The sequence below is a fragment of the Onychomys torridus genome, chromosome 11 (assembly GCF_903995425.1).
Source record: "Onychomys torridus chromosome 11, mOncTor1.1, whole genome shotgun sequence".
In the NCBI taxonomy this organism is placed as follows: domain Eukaryota; kingdom Metazoa; phylum Chordata; class Mammalia; order Rodentia; family Cricetidae; genus Onychomys; species Onychomys torridus.
The window spans coordinates 92,539,120-92,562,957 of NC_050453.1; the positions used below are offsets into that span (position 1 = coordinate 92,539,120).

The 23,838-nt window shown below is 42.1% G+C and overlaps 1 protein-coding gene across 3 annotated transcripts in view; it reads right to left on the reverse strand.

The window, feature by feature from the left end:
* The window catches only part of LOC118592981 (contactin-associated protein like 5-1-like), a 934,683-nt gene that overhangs the window by 522,551 nt on the left and 388,294 nt on the right, over positions 1 to 23,838 (reverse strand). For all 3 annotated transcript variants that reach the window (XM_036202117.1, XM_036202118.1, XM_036202119.1), the window contains exon 4: positions 12,094 to 12,241. In XM_036202117.1, coding sequence (XP_036058010.1) covers positions 12,094 to 12,241 — 148 coding nt within the window. The remainder of the gene's footprint in view (positions 1 to 12,093; positions 12,242 to 23,838) is intronic.

Consider the following 23,838-nt stretch of genomic DNA (forward strand, 5'->3'; position numbering starts at 1 on the left):
TTAAAACAAATAAAAGACACAACTCTGGATTCCAATCATAACCTAAGCACATGCGCTTTAGGATTCTTGTCAGATATTCACTCATCCATCCATCCATCCATCCACTCACCTACTCACATATCTTCCCATCCTTCCTTTTTTTCCTTCCTTCCTTCCTTCCTCCCTCTTTCCCACCCTTCCTTCCTTCCTTCCTTTCTTCCTTCCTCTTTCTTGTTTTCCTGAAACAGAGTCTCCCCTGGGACAGTTTGCCTCAAACTTGCTGTGATACTGAGGACATCCTTGAACTTCTGATCTTCTTGTTTCCACCTTCTGAGTCCCAAGTATGCACCACCAAGCCTGGTTTATACCATGTAGGGATTGAATTCTGGGACTCATCTTGCCAAACAGGCAGTCTACCAACTATGCTCTATCCCCATTATCAAACTAGTTTTTTTTAAGTGTTTTCTACATAGTTTGGTGCATAGATATGTGAACATACTTATTATAATTAGACTGTTCACAAATTGCAAAGATCATATCAAAATCATGTTAGAGAACTCCTGTAGTAGATTTTTTTCTTTTGTTTTTATACCTGAACTCAGTGTTGGCATTGAGCATGTCTCTCTCTCTCTCTCTCTCTCTCTCTCTCTCTCTCTCTCTCTCTCTCTCTCTCTCTCTGTGTGTGTGTGTGTGTGTGTGTGTGTGTGTGTGTGTGTGTGTACATGAGTTTCTATACACAAGAGTATCTGGATTCCACAGGACAGACGACAACCTGCAGTGTTCTTTCCAGGAGCCATCTACACTAAAAGTAGGACAGCATGCCCCAGGGACCTGTCTGTCTCCGTCTCCCACAGTCTGCGCCATCACACAGATCATTGTAGTCCAGTCCCACCCCCACGGGTTCTAGGTGCCCAACTTGTGTCCTCTTGTTTGCATTGCAAGCACATTACCAACTAAACCCGTTCCTTTTGGGGCATGTTCTGAATTCATTTTTATCTCTTCTCTCTCTGATGCAAAGATGATGAAGGTGATGGGTCAAGCCATCTGGGAGATCACACACAATACTGTGGACATGAAGGAATCACCATGATGGAGTGATACCTAATAAGGAGAAGTGTTAATGTGCTTCCTACAATTCATTACTCCAACAGGCTTTGTGGGAGCAAAACAGTGAGATGTAAGTAACTAGGCAGGAACAAGAAGAATGGAGCGGGACGTTGTGGAGCAAACTGGAAGATGAGCTTTGAATGAAAGGTGCAGCATGGGCACTCATGGGAACTCATCTAGGCAGATGAGCCAAAGGTTTCATTAAGGAGCAACATTTCATAAACATTTTCCTCAAGTCACCAGAAGGAAGGGGATGGTCCTGGGAAATGCTGACAGTTGGAAAGCAGCCCTCATGAGACTGACCACATACAGTTTTTAGCTGTCTCTCTCTGGTTTACTCCATTCTCAGTGGTCTTCTCAGATGTAAGATGCTGATGTTCCAGTAAGGCCATTTCATTTGACATTTAAACAGGAGCCTTGAAATTGGAGCAGAAAGCTGCTCAATTTCCCTTTAGTGATAGTAGCTCTGGTGTTCTACAAAACCATTCGCCATGGGCCTGGGGAGATGTTTGCTCTGAACGTGTGAGGACCTGAGTGCAGCTCTCCCATTCCCATTTAAAAAGACAGGTTCAGAGCTGGGGATAACTCAGTGAATATAAGTATTTGCTTCACAAGCAAAAGGTTCTGAATCTCCAGAAACCTCACTAAAGAAAATCATATAAAGGAATGTATCCATTTGCATATTTGCCATTACAAGACAGTGGTGGAACAGAAAAACTGATGTTCTTCTCTGGCTGCCACACTCACAAGAAAGCCTGGATCCTGACATACATCTTTCATATAGATAAACCACACACAACCACACACACACTCAGAGCCACACAAGTAAAAAAGGCAGGTGACACTATGTAACTTGTAATTTCATAGCTGTAGAGGTGAAGGCAGTGGGACCCCTGGGACTTGCTGCCCACTCAGCCTAGGAAATTCAGGGAATTCCCAGTTCAGTGAGAGACTTTTTTCAAAAAAAATAAAATGTCGACTCCTGGGCTCCATATGCACATACATATACACACATGCACGTATACAGACATATACACACAACATACAAAAAAAGTTTTCATGTTTTGGATAAATTCTATGGTCTTCTTCATGATTCTGCCTGGGTGCTTAACATTGCAGTCTGTCAGTCAACACATGAATCACTGTAGTGACTACATCCAAGGGGTCTGAAGGCAAAACAAGCTATCAGGCAAGACACTGGCATTTCTGTGAAAACAGGCTGCAGAACGACTGGTCCAGCTACAAGGGCAGGTTACCGTTTAAATCACCATGGTTAGCATAAGGCAAGTGGAACTTCAGAGCCATGCAAGCAGCCCATCTATGAGGCCCTCATTCATCAGGACAGACTTGCAACCCTGGATATTCCTCCCCTTCCCCCAGCTTTACCTACAAGGACTTGGTTCCTTCAACCTCCATCCACAGATGTGAACAGTTTGTCTTTGATGTGTGTGTGTGTGTGTGTGTGTGTGTGTGTGTGTGTGTGTGTGTGCATGTTTGTATGCATGAAGAAACACCTATATGCATAGTATGTGTGGAGGCCAGAGGGTAACCTTGGGTATTGTTCCTCAGGCTCTATCCACCTTGGGATTTGGGAACAAGGTCTATCACTAGACAGTAATTCAACAAGAAGGCTAGTAGATAGGCTGGCTAGTATTCCCTAGAAGTCTGCCTGACTCCATCTTCCCATCCCTAAAATTACAAGTGTGGACGAATCTGCTCACCATTTTTTCTAAACATGGATCCTAGAGATGAAAATCAGGTCCTTCTGTTTGCAGGGCAATAGATACTGACTGAGCTTTCTCCCCAGTCATGGGCATTCCTTTGACAGCTTCCTGAAGATGCTCACAGTCCATGTTTCTACTGGTCAAGGGTTGTCTTCTGCATCTCCATAGCCCAAAGACAGTGAGTGGTAAAGGACAATTGACTAACATATATCAATGGTAGAAGGAGCATTCAGATCCTCAATCAATTAGAAATGTCATAAGGATGCCATGGGTTAAGACAGAAGCCTTTGGTGTTTCTGTGTACTATACCTCTGTTGTCTGTATCTGACTCATTTTTTCCAGTTATTTCTAAGAGCAAGACAGATGGCAGAACCCTTGCATTAGTCTAATTTTAGGAAACTTCTGGACCTCTGTTTTCTTATCTCTGGAGTGAAAGAATTACAATGATCTGGTGAGACCGTCGTCCATCTCTTGTTACTAAGTACCATATTACAAAGTGGGATCTGGGGCCTCCAAGTCTCAGGTCTGACCACGGTCATCCTGCACTCCACATCTCCAAGGCTGTCCTGGCTGTGCGGCAGGCCTTCCAGCGTGCCCATGAGAACATTATACTGACCTTAGGACCCCAGAGATGAAATCTACAACTTTCATGACTTCTGCTGCTTCTGACAAATAGCTCTGGATGATAAGAACAACAGCAAAGATGGCTGAAGCAGAGACGGTACGGATTGATTTGGGGAAAGAGGGTGATGAATTTTTGATGACATCACTTGGCAGTAATTAACCAAATAGGAGCAAGGTCTTGTGTAGAGGGAGGAACCTAGGGTATAAAGAGAGGGTTGTAATTCTTAATGAGTCTGGGGAACCTGGCAGATCATTATGCTTTATCAGAATTTATAATGCTTTTTAAAATTAATTAGCTTCCCATACATAAAGAAATTCAAATAAAAGCCCCAGAAAAAATTCAATATAGCTTAAAGTCTCCACATGTCCTGATAGAAGAGGTCAAAATCCTTCAGGACCAGGAATGTAAAACCTCAACCTCTTACCTCTAAAGTACCAGAAAGATGTGTACCTGAATAGAAAGGAGGAAAGAACAGGGAATATGTGACCTAAATATCTGAGGAACAAAGCTTGTTTGGAGGCTAATCACATTCCAAACACTGCTTTAAGGAATTGGAGGCATTCAGACATTGTTTCCATTTTTATAGAGGACTTAAGACTGCCCAAGGTTACAAACAGAGTTAATGCTAAAGTCAGGTCACCCAGCCATCCTTATAGAGGAAATAAGACTGCCCAAGGTTACAGATGGAGTGAATGCTAAAGTCAGGTCACCTGGCCATCCTGGTGTGTTAAGCCCCATCTGTGTGTTGATATGGCCATGTATGATTTTAGAAAGCTTTCAAGAAGGCTGAAAAGATAGTTCAACTGGTAAAGCACTTGCCACATAAGTGTTTGGACCTAGTTCAATTCCCATATCCTCTGTACAAGACAGGCATGGTGGGAAATACATTTCTCTAGTCCTACTACTAGGGAGGCAGAAATAGGTGGACCCCTTGGGATTGGTCAACATGCACAACTTATTTTCTCAACATTTATTTATTTACTGTGTGGGAGGGTACATGTGCACCATAGGATAACTCTTGGGAGTTGGATCTCTCCTTCCCTTTGTGGGTCCCAGGGATCCAAGTCAGGTCATTAGATCATGGCAAGAGCCTTTACCCACAAAGCCATCTTACTGGCTCTGCTTGAAAAAATTTAAGATCTACAATTACTTAAAAAAATGACAGAGTAAACTAAGAAGAAATTAACTATAAAAAATAGTTATACAGAAATGGAGCTTGAGACAATGGGCTTAAATTCTGGCTTTTTATCATAATTACTCATAAACAACATAAAAACTCTGGTGGTCAGAGTCAGTATTTTTATGTTGTTTGTCTTTTGAGACAGGGACTCTGGCCCATACTGGCTTTAAACTGGCTGAGGTTGACCTTGAACTTCTGATCCTTCTGCCTCTACCTCCTGATTACAGGAAGAACATTATGTCAGCTCTATATGGTGCTAGCAACTGAGGCTGTGCTTTGTGCATGCTAGGCCAGCATTCTTCTAAGAGAGCTATAGTCCAGGCTCCAGGGACTTATATAGAAACCAATGGAAACAGGTGATTCTTATGCAGAATTGGGTGTGAAGGTGCAGGTGAGGGACACACAAGTGGAGATGTGTGAGTATAGGCACTGTTGCTCCTGGCAACAATTCAACATTGTCCCTGGAGCCTCTTAATGTCTTGTGCTTGGAAATTGTAGGTTGCTATTTTTGACTTTGGAAGTGAAAAACTAGCCTGGGTGTCATAAGATTGATTATGATCTTTTTCTTCCAACAAAATGTTTTATGCTGCATGATGGAATACTTCCAGACATAAATGCAGGGCCACAAGGGAAGACTAAAGCCAACTTTTTTCAGACCCCACCTTTTCTCAGCAAATATGTTTTATGACATTAGAGATGCTGTGTCTTAGATGTTCAGTTACTACTGAATGGAATTGGCCCTATCTGTGCAGAGTACTAAGGATTCAAGAACATAACCTTCTTGGCTATATGGAACTCAAAACTTGGTAGGTGATATAGGTAATTTTCAGTGAAACATATCTATAAATTATTAAACAAAGTCATTTAAAACAGGTGGATGGATAATAAATAACAGATGATAGATGAATTATTAGGTAAAATATGATAAATAATAGAAAAAGACATGATCGACAGACAGACAGACGATGTTATCTCCATCTGTTGCTATTGTTCTTTTAGAACTTAGAAACCTCACCAAAGGGGATGGGGGTTCTGCTAGCAACACTCTCTATTAGAAATCCAGCCTCAGTAAGGCTTCCCCAGCCAAGCTCTGCTAAAGGCTCTGTGAGCCCAATCTGATGATGTTTTACATGAATATATGTATCTGTCTGAGTGCTATCTGTCTGTCTACCTGCTGCTTATTTTGTTACTTTTGCTTGCTACATACTTAATAAGCCCACTCATTCTAACCAAAAGTATGGCTACAGTATCTCATTCTCTGGACAGTACAAAACAACTTGCTAAGTAAATGAGAATGAATTTCTCAGGCTCTTGAGTGTGCCTCAGTGAGGTGGACCAGAGGCATGAGCCACCATGCTATGTTAAGAGGGTGCTGGCAATCAAACTCAGATCTAGGCAAATAGTCAGCCAACTGAGGTAATTCTAAGATTATGAATTCTACCAATTTTTATCAATATACTCAGGCAGAATGGAGATTTACAAGCCTACAGAAACAAACATAATTCCCTTAAAAAATAGAAATAACTGTATTAACAAAAAGTAATTCTATATGAACCTGCCCACCTAAGCTGAGACAAAGAGACTGGCCTACACATGTATCTACCCATTCAACAAATAAGCAGTTTCAGTGCTCCTAAAATTGCTTATTCTTTCATGATCTTTAACTTACCTGCTAGTGCAAGGAACCAGAAAGGAAGATAGGTATCAATTTAGCATCAACAAACAGATAGGAGTCTGGTTTATGATAGCATATTGTAAAGGAAGTCATACCTTAGAACCACAGGTGCACAGGAAGTATGTCAGGTACTTTTAGGGGCATTAGAATGTACATCTTTGAGAATGTCACTGATAACTGAAAATCACATTGACATATAGCCAGGGGAATGTTATTATTTGTTCAAGGATGTGCACAGGTCCTGAGGTACTGAAGACCTGGCACAAGTAAGGAACAATGAGATTGCTGGGCCAGAAAACAGGAAAGAAAGATAAAGGCAGGGATAGAAAGAGAGGAAGAGTGGTATACGGAGGGAAGAAAAGAGGAGGGATGAGGAGGGAAGGTGGGGGAAGAGGAGGGGAGAGAAGAGAGTTATAGGGGAATGTTCACTGGGAACTTTGGTTGTGAAATCTCAATTATATTAGAGAATCAGGCAGCTGGGGAATATGTGATTATTATTTATAAAGATCATTTTGGTGTTTATGGAATGTAGAGGTGATTGCATGAGGATGAGAGCAGAAATTACTAATAGCCAGCAGCTGAGCACAGAGGCTTTCCCGCACAGGGTGGGGGACGTGAGTTCAGGGTGTTTGCTGGAACAGCTTCTGGAACTTGTGAGATGGTTGCTAGACAAGACAATAGAGGGAAGAGCAGTGACAAACTCCTTCTCAGGATCATATACCAACCAGCAGGGCGTATTGGCCATTGGCTGAGACAAGAGATGGCGAGAAGAAAATCTGCAGACACTGGGTAGTCAAGATTCTTTTTGTCTATATTAAACTGGAGACATTTGACACATTTTCATGTGGAAGCAGAAAGTGGGCAACTGTGTATTAATATTTCCATAGGCCAGGGTGGATGACAGATGGAGAAGTGATAAACGTGCAATCACTTTTGTAATGAATGGGATGTTCGCAGCCATGGGACCCTATGAGTTTAGCAACAATGAATTATAGACACAAAAGCTCAGAGACCTGCATCTAATGAGAAACCTGATGGGAAAGGGGGTAATAAGTGAAAAGGGTAGAAAAGATAGATTTTTTTTCCTTAAAAAACAAAACAAACAAACAATGCATTTTTATTTATTCTTTGAAAATTTCATAAATTTATAATCCCCTCTTCAACTTCCCTTGCCTCCTCCACACATCAACCTTCCTGTTTTCCTGTTCTTAAAAAGGAATCTACAGAGCCAATGAATGACAAATATATGTGTACAGCAACCCACCCCTAATCCCCAAACCCTGGGAACATTCTAGAAGAGGTGGTAGGAAGAATCTGAGAACTAGAGGGTTGGGAGAGCTTTTGTGTCTCAGTATCTTTTCATGCAGTCCAGGCTGGCTTCAAATTCGAACTAATGATATTTCTGCTTGTTTATCTTATGGGTGCTGAAATTACAGATGTATGCTACCATACTGGGCTCTAAAGACTCTGTCTCTGTCTGTCTGTCTGTCTGTCTGTCTGTCTCTGTCTCTGTCTCTCTTTCTCTCTGAGGTGTGCATGTATGTGTGTGTTGGTGTGTGTGTTGTGTGTTGTAAGTGGATTTTTTTTTGTGTGTGTGTGTATGTGTATATGTGTCTGGGTGTCTAGTTTGAGGAGGACACAGGAAAGGGTTAATATTGGGTATTTTCTTCTTCAACTCTACTTAATTTTTGAAACAGGGTCTCTCACTAGACCTGCAGCTCTACAATTTGGCCAGACTAGTTGCCCAGCAAGCCTCAGAGCCCCTATTGAATCTGCATATTTAGCACTGGGATCCTACATGCTGGCAGGCCCAACTCTTTTTCTTTTTAACATCTGTTCAGGAGGGTCACTTTAGGTTACCATGCTCAGTAAGCAAGGACTTCATTGTCTAAGACATCTCTCCAGCCTTAAAGATGCTTTGTAAAATAAGTCAAATAGCAGCTTGAAATAATGATTGTAGGTGGTATTTGGTGATGTGGAGGCCACTGGCAAGCCTTGATGAAAATAGTTGTCTCATAGAAACAGTAAGTAGAGTGTTATACATCATCAGGAGAATTAAGCCAGTGTGAATTTCATAGAGCAAACCATTCATTGATAGGTTTGAAACTGGGAGTAGCTGAAGGTGCTGTCCAAATAGAGAATGCCTTCTTCATCCTGACACCTCAGTTCTGCTCTTGAATCAAACTCATTCAGACTATGGTGTGTTATCCCCTTTATTTAAAAAGGTTGGAGAGCTAGATCAGAGGTAAACAGTACTGACTGCTCTTCCAGAGGACTTGGGTTCAATTCCCAGGGCCCACACAGCAGCTCATAACTGAACCAATGCCCTGCTCTTACTTCTCTGAACATAGCATTCATGTGGTACATTGACACACATGGAGGTAGAACACCCATACACATAAAATTAAAAGTAAAAATAAATAAATAAAATCAACTGGTTACAGACCTAACCTATACAACATTTTAGCAACTCTTGGAACAGTATGTGGTTGTATACCTTGGGACTAGAACCCTGCCAAATTGACCAAGAGAGACATATGTATAGGACCATGGGATATCAATGCCAGCTACTGGCATAAAACTAGGAAGCTCATTCTGTCATAACTATCTCCACAGGGTGGCTAACACCCCATTGATGGCAAGTTTTACTGGATGTACTCCATTGTTGTAGATAATTCACTAGCTATAGGGGAGCCTGCAGTGGAGGGGGCAGGCCTGGGTTCCCACAAAGTCAGGAGTATCTTAGATTGAACCAGAATTTGGTTTAGCAGATCTGTCATATATTTATACTTCAGAAAAAAAATTACATGTTTTCTTTGGAGGAGATACTTCATTGGCATGGATTATGAATGAGTCCATCATTGGAGAAAACTAAAATGTTACTCAAGGATATCTTCCAACCTGGTAGCTTATTGGCTGTGGAGCTAGCTCCTTAAGGTAGCATTTGTCTTACAAACACAAGGGCATTAGTTTAATCCTCAGGCCCAGTAGGAGAAGGCTGGGATGCTGGTATGTGCCCAGTGCTGGGAAGGGAGAGACAAGCAGAGGCCTGGGTCTACTGACTGGCCAGCCTGGCCTACTAGTTAAGCCCCAGGAGAGGTAATATGTGCTTATAGGTCCAGCCTTGGAGAGAGAGAGACTATGATCCCTACAGATCACTGGCCTATCAAGGCCAAGGCCAGGGACAGGTCTTGTCTCAAAAAAAAAAAAAAATGTGAGTAGCACCTGTAGGAGGATGGCTGATGTTGACCTCCAGCCTCTACACACATGCCCATACATATACTGATAATCCTGTACAGACACATGCACCGACACACACATACACATATACACTAAAAGTAACAGCTATAATCTAAGTTAAACCATGACCCTTTGGGGTGGACATACAGGGTGAGTGGATAAAAGGCATAATAATGAAAAACATCATTCTGGGGAAAAAAAAACTAAAGTTTAGAGACATTTGAAAGATTAATAAAAATCACTAGACCAGGGGTAGCAATGACTCCTTAGTAAGTAGGCATACTTGCTACCAAGCCTTACAACCTGAGCTCAATCCTCAGGATCCACATGGTAAAATGAGAGAACAGACTCTCAGTAGTTGATCTCTGACCTCCACACACACACCATGATGTCATGGTATGTGTGTGGACACGTACACACACACACACACACACACACACACACACACACACACACACACACACATACACACACGTAATTGAAATTATTAGACCCAAAGAAATCATTGTATTGATAACATAAATAAACATTCTCAAGTGCTTTTTCATCTTGAAGTTTCTTAACAAATAAGTAAGCAAATACCAGCGACAACAGTCACAGACTCTTCCCAGAAGTGATAAAGGGTTCTCACTAAGAGACAAGGTATGCTGGGGGGAATTAAAGGCCCCAGACTGTAGGTGGCAAGGTCCTTCCTTGACTAGACTGTCAACACATCTCTCATAAATCATACTCTTTCTAAAAGTGCGTGTTTACGACCAATTCAGTCATTTCTCTCAAAAATCTCCTCCCCACAGGACTTCATTTTTCTGACAGATATACCTTAATCTATAGTTTACTTGAGGAGCCATTGACATTTTATTTTTTGTAATTTCATTCCCCAAGATCTTTATTCAGTGCTTATGACATTGGGGAAGCAAATGTTTTCCGTGGAGCACTTCAAATGCTTCTGAGGCAAGAGCTATTTTGAGCTGTGTGCCATACGTGAGCTTCTTCCATGACCCAACCCAGGAATTCCCTGAACTTTTGTGATAGTTTATTGTCTACATGACAGCAAGGAATCACCTATGAAGAGAACTTCAGTAGGGGTTGTTTAGATTTGGTTGGCCTGTGGCCATGTCTGTGGGAGAATTATCTTGATTATGTGAAGACACACCCACTCTGGGTGGCTCCACTGCCTAAGCAGGGTATCCCTGCCTTGCTGAGAGTGATGGGACATGTTGAGCACTAGCATGTGTGCCTTCATCCTTTGCTCCACTCTTAACTGTCAATGTGATGTGACTAACGTCGTCTTCAGCTTTCTGCCACCTTAACTGCCTGGCAATGATGGAATGTAACCTGAGACCGTGAGTTGAAAAAACTATCTCCTTTCTCTTTTAAGCCACTTTGTCAAGGTATTTTATCTCATTAGTAGGAAACAGAGCTAAGAAAACTATGGTTTTTAAAAAAGTGTATTGATTGAGTCTGTTCACTACTTATGCATCATTGGATATTGATACAGCAAATAATCACATGAATGCCACTGTTTAAAAGAAGAAAATCAATTTATAATGACACAGTTCACATGTTCAGCATCATGTTTACAGGAGAGAATTAGGATACCATCATTCTTTCATGACTCCTTCCTCCTATAATTATCTTCAGTTCTTTTCATGTTACAGGCTCCTTATACTTACATAAAGTGGATCCCTACTTTAAATTCACTATCAACAACTCTCAGGATAACACATGGATACTATGATTGCAGAAGAAGAGAATTGCATGAGTTACCTAGGGTGGACATTTCCTTTTCTTCTAGAATGCAAAGAAAGAGAGCAGGCTTCTTTCATGCTTCTAGGGTAGAGTAAGAGCTTCTCAGTGCATCACCACACTTTTGGGGAAAGTTGGAGTACAGCTATTTCTGATTGCAAATAGCAAATGGTTAGTCAAATTCTAAGAGTACTTCACTTTGAACTATTTGTTGAAGCTTTATTGTATTATTTCCTGATCCTATAGAGCCCTGTAGAGTATAAGAACATTTCTATTTCTCAGCTGATGTACACATTTTCATATAGGGGTGTGTGTGTGTGTGTTTGTGTGTGTGTGTGTGTGTGTGTGTGTGTGTGTGTGCGTATTGTTTATTCTAGAATAAAGTGAGATAACTACAGGCTGGGGAAATAGCTGTGCTTTGAAAGTGCTTGCCTGGCATGTATGAAGTGCTGAATTCCATTCCTAAAGCCCACATCAAGTTGGAGGTGAGGGGGTGCACATTAGGAATCCTAGCAGTGAGGAAATGGGGATGACAAGACCTCTGTGGTTCACTGGTAAGCCAGAATAGGCTCAGCTGGAAGTTCCATATCAATGAAAACTACTAGGTCAGATGATGGACTGTGTTCTTTAGGAGCACTGGAGATTTCTGTCTGCCCTGCTTTTGCACCCACACACATGAACACACACACACACACACACACACACACACACACACACACACGGCCAAATTATAATTACCAATATGAATAATCGCTTATTGCATGGGCAACATCATTCCCCCACACAGCTGTGTGACTTTGAACATGTGGGTACTTACTGTAGGAGCATCCATGGACCTCCACTCTCATGCCAATCTTGCCGTTTGGATTCCACTCCAATGGCACAAAGCGAACAAAGCGGGTTCTCACGGAGTGGAGCAGCTTGTGATGCACCACACTGTCAGCATTCACGTTTCCTGCAAATGTCTGAGGAGAGAGGGCAACGCAGTGAGCTCTACAGTACCAAGACACGTCGACATGTACGCGTGCTTCTGCAATCAGACTTTTGGTGAAGGACCACAGCAAAAGCCCTCGTTTCTCTGACATCGATCTAAGGTGGGCGACAGTCCTGCCACATTGTCACAGTTTTTTCACCAGCATCAAGTACTGTACTTCAGGATGTTCTTCTCCCTAGCATCCGTGCCTGTCTACGTTTCATGAATAAGGAAAACTGCAAGCTATGACACCCGGAGATTCAAAGTTAACAACAGTGTGCAGTTCCAGTTTCCCACGTGTCCGTACTATAGGATAACCTCAGTGCCCTCCAGGAAAGTTAACAACAGTGTGCAGTTCCAGTATCCCACATGTCCATACTAGAAGATAACCTCAGTGCCCTCCAGGGAAGTTAACAACAGTGTGCAGTTCCATTTCCCACGTGTCCATACTATAGGATAACCTCAGTGCCCTCCAGGGAAGTTAACAACAGTGTGCAGTTCCAGTTTCCCACGTGTCCATACTAGAAGATAACCTCAGTGCCCTCCAGGGAAGTTAACAACAGTGTGCAGTTCCAGTTTCCCACGTGTCCATACTATAGGATAACCTCAGTGCCCTCCAGGAAAGTTAACAACAGTGTGCAGTTCCAGTTTCCCACGTGTCCATACTAGAAGATAACCACAGTGCCCTCCAGGGAAGAATGCTTTGTTTTTTCTGAAATAGTTGTCAACGTTTTCTTGAGGCCAGTTATTGCACCAAGCATGTAACATCCTCATTACTAAATAAATAAATAAATGAATAAATAAACAAACCTAGTGCAGGAAGGGAAAGACAAAAGGATGTGAATCTTCAAATCTCTCAGTCACTCAGTAGTTAGAAATTAGTCTGAGGTTCAGTTCCACGACTGTCCTATTCTAAGACTCTTGCTTATTTTTGTAGTACCTACTTTCTAACTACACAATCAGCAGGGTTTACAGGAAGGAACCATCACAGTGTATATATATTTCATTTATTCTCTTCATTTGTGATTGAAGTTTATTTGACAAAAATCACAAAGGGTCTGGAGAGATGGTTCCATGCTTGCTGCTTAGCCCACTACCCAGGGCTAGTGTGGTCAGGGATCTCAGAGGAAAACATAAAATCACCACTTTACTAAACTAGAATAATCTCTAATTTATCCTTATACACACAGGTAAGTGAAGTCCTCACCCCTCATCAAGGAAAGTTTTCCTTGAAACAGATACAGAAAACTACAACTGATCAAAATGCAGAGAAAAAGTATTATATGATGCACAGTCCCACCTGATGCATCCACAACACAACTCCTACACCAAAGGCTGAGGGATCATCATGGAAGATGGAGGAAAGATGGTTAAGAGCCATAGGAACAGGAAGTTTCCTGTGAGATTGAGTCTCCTAGGTATGTCAGGGAAGCTCCATCCATGAACTCTCAACCACATGGCTGCCTAAATAAGATCCAAGCAAGCCCAACACCAATAGACATGTTAACAGGAAAGGGGAAGTTCATGAGGCTTCAACCCTAGACAAAGAGCTACAGGCAACTAAGGAATGCTGAAAGCAGAATAGTCTTTCCTCTTCTCTCTCTTTGACTGGACTCCTGGAGCTCTGCCTGGTGTTTGGCTGTGGATCTCTGCATCTCCTTCCATCAGTCATCAGAGAGAAGCTCTGTGATGACAGTTAGGGTATTCTGATCTGATCACTGGGGTAAGCCAGTTCAGTACAGGTACCCTCTCCACTATTTCTAATAGTCCAAGCTGGGGTCATCCATAGGGATTCCTGGCAACTTCCTTAGCACTGGGTTTCTCTCTATCCCCATGATATCTCTCTCTATCATGGTATCTCTTTCATTGCTTTCACACTTCATCCCTGTCCCATCTCAATCATTCCATTCCCTTATGTTCTCAAGCCCCATTCCCTACCCTCCATTGCCCACCCCTCATCCCCAGTTTACTCATGGAGATCTCATCTATTTCCCCTTCCTAGGGTGGTCCATTTGTCCCTCTTTGGGTCTTCCTTGTTAGCTAGCTTCTTTGGAGTTATAAGTTGTTGTCTGGTTATCCTTTGCTTTATATCTAGTATACACTTATGAGTGGGTAGTGCATCAGGATCATAATGGGAAAACCTGCAGAGACAACCAAACCAAACTAGTGGGAACTCATGAAAGTTGGACCAATGTTTGTGGAGCCTGCATGGGACTGGACTAGGCCCTTTGCATGGCAAGACAATTGTGTAGCTTGATCTGTTTGGGGAGGTGGGGGCTGGCAGTAGGATCAGAATGCATCGCTGGTGCATGAGCAGGCTTTGTGGAGCCCACTATCTAGGATGGGACACCTCGTGCAGCCTTAAGGCAGGGGGAAGGGCTTGGACTTGCCTCTACTGGATGTACCTACCCATGGGAGACCTTGACTTCTTGTGGGGGGAAGAGCGGATGGGTTGGGAGGGGATGGCTGGGGGGGCAGGAGGAGGGAAGAGAGGGATCTTTGATTGGTGTGTAAAATGAATGAAAAAATGTTCTTAATAAAAAAAATAGTCTTCCTTTGGGAAGTGTTCCTCAACTGGTTATCCACTATCAAATGCTCAGCCCTAAAATCAGATACATACAGGTTCCTGAACATGTTTTATATGAACACACACACACACACACACACACACACACAACATAGCACAAGTTCTGATTGTCCCACTTGCACTATGTCTCAAAGCCTTCATATTCATAACTTATTATTTTAGAATTATGTTGTTTTTTTTCTGTAAATAGCATCCAAAGACTTAAACCTCATCTTAAAAAAATGTGATCAAACATCTGTAAGAAAAATCAGCATTTTAAACCTTTTAAAGTCCATAGCTCAATACCAGTAAGTGAATTTATGCTGTGTACAACTCTTCCCATTGAGTTTGTCAGCACTATTGTCTATGTCCCAATGACAGGCTGTATGTGTGTGTTTCACTGGGTCATGATTGACCTTCTCAGCTTCAGTAATCTATAGTCTACCTGCTCATGTGTAGTGACAACCACCAATAGAGATCTGATTCCCCTCTAATGGCCAAAGTAAACACCAAGTAAAAAGATTCTGAGAAAAAGGAGGGAAGGGAGAGAGGAGAGAGAGAGAGAGAGAGAGAGAGAGAGAGAGAGAGAGAGAGAGAGAGAGAGAAGGAGAGAGAGAGTTTGTTTTAGGACACACTTGTGAAAATACCATTGTTTGAAAGTATATTGTGTCTTCTAAAGTAGGGACATACTGATACCCAAAGCCACATGCAAAGCCTTTGAAAATCAACATTGCTAAATGCCATCCAAAGGCCTGTCTCTCCAAGGGTGCAAACTTAAGGGAAGGAGATACTGGAAGCTTGGAGCTAATCCCAAGGCATTTTCTTTTATTTGATAAGCTACCTTTAATAGGACATGAGGTAATTAACATGCAAACCGCAGAGTCAAAGCTGAAATGCATAAATCCACTCCAGCTTCACAGTTCCCAACTGCTCTTCTGGGGTGTGTGATAAAGTGGATTTCCATCAGGCACTCAGATAATGGAAAAGAGAAGTTATAAGCAAGGCACTGGCCAATCTTGGTGACTGAGGGGGATTGTAAAACATTGTATTTGGGGAGATAAAAGGAAAATGAAAACATTGAATTCTCCTCTGAGTTCTAGCTTTTTTTTTATTAGTGATGAATGTCTGTTTTGTCATTTTAAATGAACAGAAATGTAGCTGCTATTTTACAGGACAGTCACTGATTTATGCTGAAAGGCTGCCACTCATTTGATGGACCTGTAGGAACTTGCTGTATCTTTGTGATTAGTGAGGGGAGATGTTTGATCCACATTCTACATCTCTGTAATGTAACAGTTTTCTCTGGGATTGAAACATTCCATTCTGAATCAGGAAGGTAAACAACTCAAAATAACTTCAGGAGTAGGTCAGTTCACTAGGCAGCTCCCATAAGCAATCACAGCCAAATGTCATGCTCTGCAGAGCAGGGCCAAGCTTCAAAGAAGACTCTCAGACCAGACCAGCTGCCTGGAGGAAAGCAGGAACCAGGCAAGCTGCCTGAAGAGCTTTAAACCAACCCAGGAACCTGGAAAGGACACTTTTCAACCTGTTGAGTTTCCTGCAGATTGTACAGTGGGCTCCAGCTTCCCAGCATTGTAAGCTGTCACCCATGGGGATGGGTCGTGATGATTCAGATGTCTTTGAATCATTTATGGTCCTATAAATAACCTCTCATCCATACTCCTGTAAGTAATCCCAATAAAACTCAATAGTTTATCAAGTTGGACTTGGGTGGTATCCATACTTTTGTCTCTCATGGGTTCCCTATCTGGACTAAGTAGACATGTTGCATCTCCCCAGGAAAGTTTTGTCACACAATACCCTTCCCCATGGCATTCTACCTCCATTGTCTGGTTTTGGCCCCTATAATAAGGGACAATACAAGAATTTCAGGAAACAATTCATCTTGACGGACAAGGGTTCACATTAATATGATTCAACTTGGAGATGGTATAAAATGATACTGATTTAGTAGACTCTGGCCATCCAGTGATGATGAGCAGTGTGGTCCTCTATCCCAGCATGCTGAACAGTATGAGTGAGTTGACACTGCTGCTAGCCACAAAGATGAACTACTGGCACATTTGTGCTAAGCTAGGTGTAGTATGTAGGGTGCACTTATAAAGTACAGTGGATTTATCAGGATGTAAAATTATGAAGGATGTATAGACGACTATTCGGGTATCATGGTTGTGACCATAGGTGGAGATGGGTTAATGATGCCTATGCTGATAGGACCAAATTAGAACAATCAGGACTCATGCCCATCCCTTACCCCTAGGAAATACCCTACCCCTCTGACTATTCAGCAGGGTAACTGTACCACATATGACATCGTGCTGTCTCCAGTGAGTCTCTCATTAGAAATTCCTCATGGGAATTTGCTATTTTCTTAGTACTACACATCCCTGGCTCAGCCTGTGACACTTATGATCTTACATAGTAAAAGGCCACCTGGGCAGCTATCTCTTCTTCAGTTCTGTGACCTCAGCTGACAGTCACTCTCCTAGTCATAAGAGAAAATGAAATAAAAATGAAAGTCCTTATGTTGTCCACTTTGTTGTTAATTACCTGTATTAAAGTTATTTTGCATGCAGATCTTATCACATGTAATGTTTCCAGATACACCTGCTAGAACTTCCTCTTCATATAGCACAGGTCACTTTATGTGACAAGTTTCTGTGAACTTACTGGAAATTATATCCTGTCCCCAAAGGATTGAGGGCAATATTTTAATTAATTCCTTCCATTGAAGAACAGCACAGAGACCCAGGCAACAACAAGAGCAGCAAGCCTTCCCTGGATATGTAGGACCTCATACCATGGAGCATCTAGATCCCTCCCCTAAGTCTCCTTCTCCAGGAAACTAGTCCTAGGGTCTAAGAGTTGATTCATTCAGGAAAGTGATCCCCCATACAAGCATAAGGGCCAGAGTTCACTTTCTTGAACCAATGTAAAAAGTCAAGCACCAGAGTGCAAATGTGTAATCACAGCACTGAAGAGGTGTTGAAAGGATCCCTGAAGTTCATTGGATAATAGCCTAATTAAACTTGATAGGCAGGCTCCAGGTTCTGTCTCAAAAAATAAGATGTTGTGATGACTAGATGGTTCAGTGGACAGAGCCTTATGTCCAGGCTTGAAGACCAAAATTTAATTCCTAGATACTACAAGTTAACCAGAAGCAGCTGACTACTTAAAGTTCTGACTCCATATATGTCTGTGCAAACACACACACACACACACACACACACACACACACACACAAATAAAAGATAGATAGATAGATAGATAGATAGATAGATAGATAGATAGATACACAGAGATAGATACATAGATAAAATTTTAAAAGGTGAAAAGCAATTAAGAAAATCATCTCATGTGAACCCTGGCCTCTGTGTGCTATTTGCAAACCTGTGCCCACAAATGCATGCACCTGCACACACAGAGATCAAAACTAAAACGTGATTATTCAATATCTTATTTCCTTATCATTTGTCTAGTTTGGTGAACCATTATGATTCTCTAGAAATCACTCTCTTCTACCAATAACTTAAATTTAAGTAAAGTTCTTTAGGCCTCCAGAATTGTAAACATCAAAAAGATTACTTGAAAAAGTAATTTTGAGCTGGGCAGAGGTGGTGCATGCCTTTAATCCCAGCACTTGGGAGGCAGAGGCAGGCGGATTTCTGTGAGTTTGAGGCCATCCTGGTCTACAGAGTGAGTTCCAGGAAAGTCTCCAAAGCTACACAGAGAAACCCTGTTTCGGAAAAAAAAAAAAAAAAAAAAAAGAAAAAGCAATTTTGAAGCAGTGGATGATGCCTCAAATGACCCTGTCCCTGCCCATGCCTACACTAACAACCAATCACCCTTGATTTGGAGGGAAGTTTCTTTCATAAGTAGCTCCAACTTCTTCTGATATCAATAAGAACCTTGTCAGCTGTACAAATAGTGGAGCAGCTTCCTTATGGTGACCAGGGTGTACTTCAACTGTTGTGACAAAATAAATAAACCATGTATGTCAACAGTGTTAGTTATTTTACTCACTGCCATGACAAAATACCAGAGCAACTTAAGGGAGAAAGTATTTATTTTGACGCAAAGTTGGAGGGGCTGCAGTCCATCATTCATGGCAACAGGAGCAGAGAGGCCTGCCAGTCATATAGCGTACATAGTCAGGAAGCAGAGAATGGACAGGAAGTTGATCATGACTATAGAGTCTCCAGGCCCACCCCTAGTCAGCAGCCCACTTCTTCCCATGCGGCTCTATCTCCTAAAGGTTCCAAAACATTCCCAATCACAAACAGTACCACCAGCTGGGAGCCATGTGTTCAAACACATAAGCTTATGGTGGGATGTTTTGCATTCAAACCACAACATCAATCAAGGGCCAAACAGATATTTGATTTTTTTTATGCTCATTGACTTAGATGATTCAGACAACTAGTTAGTCATAAAGGCCAAAGGCACATAGATATTAAATTACTGAGTGCAAATGGTCCACACCAAAACCTTCTACTGTTCTTGAGTTTTTGCAGCTCTACCTGTGTGGATGATAAGGGTTGATAAAGTGACTATTGAAAAGCATGTCTCATGTTTATGTTTCCATCTCTACATGCAGGTGTAACACCAAAATGTATGCAGCTCTGCCATATGCTGCACACTTGGGAAGACGGAACACTCTCTTAGCAAAATCAGTCTTTTCACACTCCACTAGAAAAAAAGAATACTTTTACCCTTATGAGAAACAAATAGAAAATTTCGTCCCTACACAGTAGGAAGCTACTATATCAAAGCTGACAGCAGGGCTAGGCCTTCTCTTATTAGATCTGGGGTAAGATGTGAGATTTCTATAAGGACTAGGCCAAGAGACAGGATGGAGCTCACTTATGTGTCTAAGATAAGACACCAGGCAAAGGGGGTAACGAAAACCAAGCTAGAAGGCTAGCTAAGCTTGTTAACCAGGTCACACGGCAATGACTCCAGATGTGGTCCTTGTATGCTTGTATGCATGGCAATGGCTCCAGAATGTTCTTGCTAACTGCACACACAAGCTTAATCACATGCTGTTCCTATTGCCACTTGGCAAATGAAGTATATTGTATATGAATGTGCATATGTATAAGATTTTGAATCTGTCATCTATCTATCTAGTACCTACCCTCTATCAATTATTGCGTATCTTCCTGCCATCACACTGAAATCTGCATGAGACAAGTTTTCTTAGAGTCACATGTACACCTACTGAATGGACAACACAATGATACTCAGCATTTGTCCTCTGAGATTTAGAGCTACTACTTTCTCATAGAGTACCTTATAGGATTAGTGCTCCCCAGAAATGTGAACATATTGTCATGATGTGGGAAATCATTTGCAGAATTTCAAATCTTTTTTAGCATTTTGGAGACAAAGTCTTATTATGTAGCCTAGGTTAGCCTCAGACTCCCAATCCTTCTGTCTCAGCCTCCAGAGTAGAATACCCCCATAAGTGTATGGTACCTGAATGTCTTGCTCATGACTTTCATTGGGAAATCAAAGGATAGGAGTTCTAAGACACACTCTTTTTTTTCATTATTTAAGAATTTTTTTATTCATTTTACATACCAACCACAGATTCCCCTCTCATCCTTCCCACTCCCCCCACAGCCTCTCCCCATCCCCCATCCCCTCCTCTAAAAGGGTAAGGCCTCCCATGGGGAATTAGCAAAGCCTGGTACATTCAGTTGAGGCAGGATCAAGCCCCTCCCAGTTACATCAAGGCTGAGCAAGCATCCCAGCAAAGGTAATGGGCTCCAAAAAGCCAGTTCATGCACCAGGGATAGAACCTGATCCCATTGCCAGTAGCCCTTAAAGAGATCCAGCTAGACAACTGACTTGCATGCAGGCTCCACAGCTGTCAGTCTAAAGTTCATGAGCTTCCATGACCTTGGTTCAGTTCTGTTTGTAGATTTCTCCATCAAAATCTTAACTCCCCCTTATTCATGTAATCCTTCTTCCCTCTTTTCAACTTGGCTCCCAGAGCTCAGCCTGGTGCTTGCTTGTGGATCTCTATGTCTGCTTTCATCAGTTACTAGATGAAGGCTCTATGATGACTGTTAGGGTATTCACCAATCTGACTACCAGTGTAGGCCAGCTCAGGCACCCTCTCCACTATTGCTAGTAGCTAAAACACTCTTAAGTAAGGGCCAATGGAATGTCCTTGCAGCTTAAAGTTTCTTCTACTCCCACAGCTGACCACAAGGTTCTTTGTAGTCTATTTGTAGTCTAAGGACTACAGTGCTGTAGAGGAGCAAATACATTGTTATCACAGAGGAGTCTGCAGCACCATGCTAGCAGTGTCACGGGAGTGTGAGGAAGGAATCACAAGGTATTGGTGGTAGTACCTGCTGTTTCCTTCTTGATGGTGTCTCTGCTACTCATGATCAGTTTGCTGACTCCTCCAGTGAGACATGACTTCAGAGTGCTTTCATAGTCCTTTACTTTTAATTACCAGGGGCAGGTTATGCCTGCTGCCGGTTTCATAACCATGAGATGATGACCAGAAAGATGCTTTCACTATGTTTTATCTTATTTCCTCTCAGAACTTTTTAGGCTCATACTCAGGTATCAGTGTCTATACCAGTTGATAAATCCCAACTTGTTTTTCAGGTAAGCAGTTTCCTTCCAGGATCACCCAACTTCCAGGAATGAGAACTTTGGGGGAGACCGCAGACTCTCACTGGAAAAGAAACAAAAGCTCCTAGCAGGAGTCTTTTTCCTTTCAGAGTCTTGAGATTTGGATCCCAGCAGAGACCAGGTAAGTTTGGTGTCAGCCTGTGGTAGAACCATGCAACAGACTGAGCTAATCAAAGTCTCCTCTCTCCTGTTTTCACTTTCATTTCAGTGTTCACTTGACTTTATTGGGTGGGTGGATCTGGAAAACCATAAATTGTTCAACAGTGATTTCCCCCAAAAGGAAAAGCAAACAAACAAACAAACAGTATTCACAAATTTGAAAGGGATTCTTGGAACACAATGGAGTAAAAAAAGAAAACGAACAAGAGGCAGAAAACATTTCCATGCCAAAGGAAGTAATTTCTGATACCAGCTTTGCTGATAAATTGAGGCCAAACTCCTGGCTGTTTGCTGCAATCTTTGAGGTCTGGCCCTGTGTGGATGAAAACTAAATTAAATACCTAGCAACATGCTTTTGACAGTAGAAAAGATCGCATATGCTGCTGGCAAGATAGCACAGCCAGGAATGCTTGCTGTGCATGTATGAGGATGTGCATTCCATCCTCAGGACACTATAAAAATTTGGACCCAGGTTCACCTATGTTCCAGTGCTGGGGACAGAGACTAGGGGATATCTGGGGCTTGCAAGCTAGCTAGCCTAGTTGAGGTTGTGAGGTACAAGTTCAGACATCCACCTCTGGCCTCTTCATATGTGACAAGACAAGGCAGTGCTTTTACTTCTCCTCATCGAGGGGTTTCTTCTGTTCAAATCGAATTTTTATTAATTTTGTTGGTATCCATAGCTTTTCTTCTCCTGTGGAAACAAAAGCAAAACCCCTCCCCCCCACGTAGGACATATATAGGTTTCCATCCTGAGATCAACACATCTTTGAAATAAACCGGTTGGTTTAGCTCAGGAGTTTTATCTGTCGTCCAATGTCTCTCCACAGCTGTTGTTCCTTTCTCATCAGCATTGAGAAAATTCAAGGTTAATAAAGCACTATGCAATCTATTTCTAGGAGTCATTGTTACCTGTTGCTGTTTATTTAGAATATCCTTTAAAGTTTGATTGGATCTTTCTATGACGGCTTGGCCTGTGGGTTTGTGTGGTATAGCTGTAACATGCTTTATATTGTAATAAACAAAGAACTGTCTCATTTTATTGGAGACATATGCTGGGGCATTATCTGTCTTAATTTGTACAGGTATTCCCATGATGGCCATAACTTCTAATAGGTGTGTAATCACAGAGTCAGCCTTTTCAGAACTCATAGGAGTTGCCCACTGAAATCCTGAATAGGTGTCAATGGTATGGTGTACATACTTTAATCTTCCAAATTCTGCAAAATGAAACACATCCATCTGCCAAATTTCATTTCTTTGTATACCTTCTGGATTGCTTCCTGCAGGTAATGGAGTTTGGTTATAGAAGGAACAAGTAGGACATTTTTTCACAATATCCTTAGCTTGTTGCCAAGTAATGGAGAAATCCTTCTTCAAACCTTTGCTATTTACATAGTGTTTCTTGTGAAATTCTGAGGCTTCTAGCACATTACCTATTAGTAACTGATCAATCTCATCATTACCTTGTGCTAGAGGTCCTGGCAGACCTGTATGGGATCTGATATGTGTTATATATGAAAGACCCCCTACAATAGATTTAGCTTGACTGCTGCAACGCCATTTTGCAAGGCTTAAACATAAAGAACAGGATATCTGCGGTTCAGGGGAAGAAGGCCAAACAGGAGTTCATAACTATGGTCGGCCACCCGGCCTTGGGAGAGAAACCATTGAGTCAAAACAGGATATCTATGGTGGGCCACCTGGCCTTGGGGAATAGACAGTTGGGCTAGGAAAACACCACTGTGCCCTAGACAAGGCCAAGTCAGCCACACACAGCAAATTTCTGAGAATTAAGAATATGTCCCCAAGTTCACCCTGGCCTTATTTGAATCAACCAATGGGAACCCTGTAACTATGCTTCTCGCTTCTGTAACCGCGCTTCTGCCCCTGGGATCCTATAAAAAGTCCCCCTTTCCCTAGGAAGGCGTGCAAGTCCTCTGAGAGACTTGTCGCCCCAGGTACCTGTGTATTCAAATAAACCCTCTTGCTGTTTGCATCTGATCCGTGGTTTCGGCATGTTCCTTGGGTTCGGGGTCTCTCCTGAGGGAAGATCTCCACTTCAAACCTTCAAATCCTTCTTCAAACCTTTGCTATTTACATAGTGTTTCTTGTGAAATTCTGAGGCTTCTAGCACATTACCTATTAGTAACTGATCAATCTCATCATTACCTTGTGCTAGAGGTCCT